Genomic DNA, 6,121 nt, shown 5'->3' on the forward strand with positions numbered 1-6,121 from the left:
TAAAAGTACTGCAGTTTCGATTTAATACTGGGTGAAAAAAACAAGCTGATACCATCATCATTATTATTGTTATTATTATAAATAGTAGTATTTCAGCTGCAGAAAAACAGGGGGGGGGGGTTATTAAAAATAGGGAGGAAAGAGGGAAAATGGAAAGAGATTAATGAAAGAAAAGAAGTAATGGGAAAAGAAAAAGCAAAGGAAAAAATGAAGAAGCAGGATGAACAGAGGGGAGAGGAAAAGAAATAGAAAGCAGGAAGGCAAAGGAAGAATGTGAATAAATTATGTAGAAATGAAGGGAAGAGTAAATGGAAGGAATGGAAATGGAAAGGGACCAATAAAAGGGGGGAAAGCAGAGGGAAAAAATGGAAAGTGAATGGATAAAGGAAAGGAGGAAGGAGAGAGGGAAGGGTGGAGGAAAAACAAGAATGAACCCTGTGAAATGTAGCAGAAGGAAAATCTCCCAAAAATGGAAATAATCATGTGAAGTATCTGTGGAACATAACAGGAAGAGATGAACCCCAACCTCTGCAAACAGCCTCCTCCACCTCCTCAGGACTTGAGGGGTTTTTAGTTTCTCTGATGATAAAAAAAAAAGAAGAAGTCCTTGATGTTTGGAGGCAGAGAGATAACTGCAGACAGGAAGGAGGCTGTTTATGTTGTTAAGAAGCCGGCGGTGTAATTATCTGCAGTTTGGATAAACATCCAGGCCTCAGCAGAAATAAGACTCACTGTGCTCAGAGACTACTCATCATTTCAACTGATGATGGTTCCCAACACTTCTGACTGGTGTCTACCCCCCCTGCAGGGCAGGGGGGTTTTTCCACCACCATGTTTGGATGTGTCCATGATATATCTGAGCACCTGTCCTCCAGAACTTAGGCTGATGGTTACACGTTTTATCTGCAGCTTTTCAGATGCATCTGTGGTGGAAATCAAACAGCTGCAGAAAAATTCATCATCATGATTATCTATCATCATTAGGGTTCCAAAATTCCAGGAATTTTCAAAGTTGGAAACCTTCTATGGGAATTAACAGGAATAAACTGGAAATTTGCAAGATTGCAGGTTAGCCTATAACAGGGAACTTTACTGTAGCTGAAAAAAAGATCTTGCAGCATTCTCAGTTAAAACAACCAGATTTAATACAAATTCAGTTGAACTAGCTAGCTATCAATATTTCATTGACAATTTAAGAGAATAGCTATCATGGTGCTACCTAGCTTAACTGTATAAATTACCCATAATTTCCTGTAAATTCCTGTTAATTCCCTTACATTTCCATAGTTTTGTTATGTATTTCTGTTAATTCCTGTGGAGAGTTTCCAACTGGGAATATTTCCAAAATTCCCCATCTTTTGTGGAAAGTTTCTAAAAATTTTCCAGAAACTTACTGGAAATTTTTCACCCCTAAGTTATTATCATCAGTATTTTTCTGCTGGTCTAATAACTGGAGATAATGTGCATGTGCTTCCCTAGAAAACATAAGTCTGATCGGACAGATGGCGGCGCTGTAATTAAAGCTCAAAAAAGCAATTTTGGAAATTTGTACTGTACCAACAATGACATACACACAGTGTGAGTCAAGGAAAGTTTATTTAAACTGCACCACTCAGACACAAGGTTATTCAAAGAGCTTTCAACAAAAGTCTGTTTAACAGCATCATAAGAGGAATTTTTCAGAGAATTCACAGTCTGTTCATAAAAAACACTAAATCGCTCACTTATTTTGAAAGAAGCAACGTCTCAGTCACCTAGCAACAGAGTTCTCATTGATTACTTAACCCACTTGAATATAAACAGATATTGTACACATGACCTCCTAGAGTCGGCTGATCATACATAATAACTTCAGTTTAATGGTAGTTTGTTTACTCATTGATCAGAACCAGGTCCCTGAGTGGTCCTGGAAGTATTCCTTAGTCATGGATGAAGCCGCGTTGGAACAGTTCTTTGATAACCTCATTGCAAATGTGAGTACAGGCTGCAGCTCATCCTCACTATGTAGAGAGAAAAAGATGTTAAAGGGTCAGTTTGGCTAAATGACCTGCTCTGAATAATCCACAGGCCTCAGACTTGCCAACGAGTAAAGTTCCTGGGACTATACTTCTTCAGAAAGTAGTTCTAAAATTAAAACTCACTCTCTAAGTGAAAGCAACAATTGATGCAAAACAGATACAGGAGACATTCAGTGTTGGTCTGAATCTGAACATGGGGGTTGCTGACAGTAAAAACAGAATTTCACTGGACCTCCTTTAGGTTCTGATCTGTAGGTGGTGTAAGTCATTGAATCTCACTGCAGGACTCCTCGAAGGTGGAGGATGAGGAGGAGTTGACTGAAGAGGAGGAGGTGTGTCTCAGCTTACTGCCTGATGAGCTTCTGACACCGTACGAGACCAGACAGAAAAACACAGGTACAACACTGATGATCCAAAAACTGGGGTTGTATCCACTGAAGCGTATCAACAGATATTCAGAAATCATTCAGCAGCTACACACAAGGTGCATTGATGAGCACACAAAAATATTATACAAATACAGAAGTCACAGATAAAGAAATCAACTGAAAGGAAAATAATTACAAAATAAATAAATGAAAATTGCATATGTATTAAGGTCAGTCAAAAAGTTTCAATGAAAAAGGCAGTTTTATTTCTTAGATTGCCCTGTTGTATTTTCTTATGTAAAAATAATGAAATTTTTTTATGATCTTGAACATAATAAAAATATTTATAAAGATTTATGTCTATTTACATAATGCATGTATCATTTTTCCTTGTGTTTTGGGTTCTTGGCAGCCTAAGACTTTTTTAAATGAAAAAATTATTGCTTAGCTTGTGTTAAATAAAGGCTACATGTTCTGGTTTCTGAATTTATGGATTTTTCACGAGACACCACTCAGTGATTTTCTGCAACCCCATCCCAATACTTCTGGTGAAACTTGAATTTTAAAAAAATTACCCCAAATAGAAGGACACCATACATATGGGGTAAGTTTAAAAAGGGTCAAACAAATACAAGAATAAATGCATAGAAAGCTGTACCTGTACTCTGGAGGGTTAAAGCCTAGAGTCTGGATTTACCACTTGACATAAACCTTATCAGAGTCTCCTCAAAGAAGAGGAGATAAGGTTCTGCAAAGCTGATGGTCTTTGGTTTGCTTCAGATGACACCAGACAAACAGCAGAGAATGACACCAGAACTGGCCTGAACTGCACCTGTCTGGACTACAGCTCCCAGAATTCCACACAAGTGTCCGAGGTCCCAGGTGTGTTATCCCTGCTGGAGCAGAGGGGCTCCTGCATTTGTCCCACGACCTCCATGATGCCTGTGAAGATACAGTAGGTCACAACAAAACAAACTTGTTCTGGAGCTTTCAGTTTTATCACAGTCTTCCTCATCAGATGACTTTTCAATAATAATAATAATAATAATAATTTTTCTGAGAACTTAAGGGACTTTTTGTAAATGATAAAAGTTCAGCTTCAAGACATTGGAAACAAGAGTTCTGGAGTTTCTGATCATATCACATTATCCTCCTGTTTCTATTAGACGATTGTACTGTAGCTTTAAAACTCCCCTTAGTAAATCTGTGGGTGTTAACACAACATTCATATGTTATTGTAAAAGACAACGTCCAGTGTGTTTGTGTGCAGGAACGTCATCGCTACAGTGAAGCTGGGCTGTCGTCTGGACCTAAACATAATTGCTCACAAAGCGAGGAATGTTGAGTACAAACCAAAGGTACAAAAATATCAACGTAGGATGTTTCTGTCAGTTTGTAGGGTTGTGACTTCTTAATTATCTCTCTTTGTCAAATCCATAACAAGCAGTCAGTTAATCAATCTTTTGTCACGTACTACACTGAATTTATCATGTCCAGTATGCAACTGTTAATATTAAGCATGTAGAGAGAAATTCATTCAAGTGTGAGTTTTCATAATAATCCTGTCCTCCAGTCTTTCAGAGAACTAGCTTCTGGCTCTATATTCAACAGGTCTACATGTTTTTTCTAGTTATTATTATTTTATTTATTTACCTCTCAATTTCCTGTTGTGTTTCAGACTTTCAGGGGGCTCATCATGAGGATCCGTGAGCCACGTACCACAGCAACAATCTACGAATCTGGAAATATTGTTTGTTCTGGAGCCAACAGGTCTGTCTGCCTGTCAGCCTGTACTCATCCTCAGTGACTTTAAGGCTACAAGACAGTTTTCAGGACAGTATACGAGCACCTTTCACCTCTTTATGTTTGAGCAGTGAGGATCAGTCACGGGTGGCGACTAGGAGGTATGCTCGCATTGTGCAGAGGCTCGGCTTTCCTGTCTCCTTCCTGAACTTTAAGATCCAGAACTTGGTGGCCACCTGCAGCACCTTCCCAGTCAGTCTGGAGCGACTGATGCTAGCCCACCATCAGCACTGCAGGTCTGGACACTGTTGCTGAGTTCACATGAGCCTTCCATCTGAACGCATCTGGATCAGAATCATCAGATACTAAGTCAGGTTTTGTGGGTTTTTCACCCTCCACAGTTATGAACCAGAGCTGTTTCCTGGCCTCTTCTGCAGTGTGATTCCTGGCATCACCGCGACCATTTTTGCATCAGGGAGGTTGACACTGAGCGGTAATTGTGCTGCATTTGAGTCTGGGGTAGTAGTATGTTTGGAGGTTTTAGGGGCCTGTGAGGAAGTTCTAGTGGACACTGAGGAGATTCTAGGCATCCTGGGAGTTGTAGAGGTCCCATCTGTGTTTCTTCTAGTGTTAGTGTCCATTTGGGTAGTTCTAATGCTTTTGATTAGGTTTAAGGGATCCTGTAAATTGCTCTTAGAATAACTGATGAGCTTCTAGAGGTTCTTTAGTTAGTTGTGGTGTTCTTTTAAGAGGTTTTAGAAGTCACCAGGGACTCCCAGTGTTCCTTTGGGCAGTTCTATCGATCACCAGAGAGCTATTAGTGGTCCTTTTAGGTGGACCTAGTGTTATTTAAGAGATTTTAGAGGTCCTGACGATACTGCTGTTGTTGAGGAAGTTCTAGGGGGCCCTTCAGGTGATGTGCCATCCCTGAGCAGGTTCAAGTCTTCTATGTAGTTCTAGTGTTCCTTTATGAGATTATTTCGATATTTGAACACCCATTGCACTATCCTGTCATCTAAAATCCCCTCATTTGTGTCCTTTCCTGATTCTATCATCCTTTTTTTGAAAGAGTTGAATTTCTGATTTTAACTTCTTGTTATTCCAGGAGCCAAAAAAGCAGATGAGATGTACAAAGCGCTTGATACCATCTATCAGATTCTGAGCTGCTTCAGGAGGCAGTGAGGACAGACACATCAAACTAAAGGAAATAAATTAATGTCTTCCATATCACTGACTATTAGCAATTTAGTAACAACAATAACAGTTTAACTCCCTCACCTGCAGAAGTCACTCAGTGGTTGAACTGATCTGGGATCAGATAAAGCTCCTTGTATTTGATCATATGTGTAGAAACATCTGGAACCTAAAAGTGTGTGCGATAGTTGCTAACTCCTTTTAGAACATGGAGGAGCTATCACATCAAGACCAGTCTGCACATTATTTAGCTTATTCATGACACATCAATATGTATCAGGGACCATTGATTAAAATAACTGCATGTGATATGTTGCACAGTTGAATGAACAGTTTACAGCCCAAGGACTTCCCATGTGACTCTGTGTCTCCCTTACCTGTTCTCTCAGGTTCTTTTGGGTCTGCTGGTGAGTGGCCATTGGTCCAAATCAGCATCTTGTTCAAAAGACGATTAACGTTTCCAGTCACCAGTTCCGGATCAAGCAGGGCTGAGGCTGCAGTTGCCTCCTGTGGTGAAATTTAGATTTGTTTTATTGGTTTATTTGACATTGTGGAAATTGCTGTAACAGTCAAGAGGAAACTCCATCCAATTCCATTTCTGAATTTGAAAAAAAGATCTGGTTTTGTAACTGAGTTTATGTTTGGAGAGTATTAACATCAAAATGACTATTAATACCAGTATTCATACCTCTCAGAATATTAGGTATGAATATGTGTATTATGTGAAGAAGGTATAGTTGTAGTTTGTCAGTGTGACCAGTAGAGGGCAGCAATGTGTCATCAGGAGGTAAAGCAACA

At 39.5% G+C, this 6,121-nt stretch overlaps 1 protein-coding gene and 1 long non-coding RNA gene across 2 annotated transcripts; one reads left to right on the forward strand and one right to left on the reverse strand.

Annotated features, from left to right (window-relative positions):
- The first annotated feature begins 1,859 nt into the window (after window positions 1-1,859).
- Window positions 1,860-5,360, forward strand: LOC108874715 (uncharacterized). Its single transcript, XM_018663225.2, has 8 exons — window positions 1,860-1,973; window positions 2,303-2,414; window positions 3,167-3,341; window positions 3,657-3,744; window positions 4,065-4,156; window positions 4,261-4,425; window positions 4,531-4,622; window positions 5,235-5,360. The coding sequence occupies exons 1-8, from the start codon at window positions 1,860-1,862 to the stop codon at window positions 5,309-5,311; spliced, it is 915 nt and encodes a 304-aa protein (XP_018518741.1). The 3' UTR covers window positions 5,312-5,360.
- On the reverse strand, window positions 1,862-3,346 carry LOC127139191 (uncharacterized). Its single transcript, XR_007809192.1, has 3 exons — window positions 3,219-3,346; window positions 2,251-2,380; window positions 1,862-2,000 (listed from the first exon to the last, which is right to left on the reverse strand). It is a non-coding gene; the product is annotated as an uncharacterized LOC127139191 (long non-coding RNA).
- Window positions 5,361-6,121: the final 761 nt, after the last annotated feature.

This window comes from Lates calcarifer, linkage group LG23 (assembly GCF_001640805.2).
Source record: "Lates calcarifer isolate ASB-BC8 linkage group LG23, TLL_Latcal_v3, whole genome shotgun sequence".
NCBI classification, from domain to species: domain Eukaryota; kingdom Metazoa; phylum Chordata; class Actinopteri; family Centropomidae; genus Lates; species Lates calcarifer.

What these genes read in the sequence shown, in the direction of transcription:
- LOC108874715 (XM_018663225.2), top strand. Translation starts at nt 1,860, where the DNA reads ATGGTAGTTTGTTTACTCATTGATCAGAACCAGGTCCCTGAGTGGTCC. An exon ending in GTTTGTTCTGGAGCCAACAG is followed by an intron (nt 4,157 to 4,260) that starts GTCTGTCTGCCT and finishes ATGTTTGAGCAG; the next exon opens with TGAGGATCAGTCACGGGTGG. An exon ending in GCCCACCATCAGCACTGCAG is followed by an intron (nt 4,426 to 4,530) that starts GTCTGGACACTG and finishes CACCCTCCACAG; the next exon opens with TTATGAACCAGAGCTGTTTC.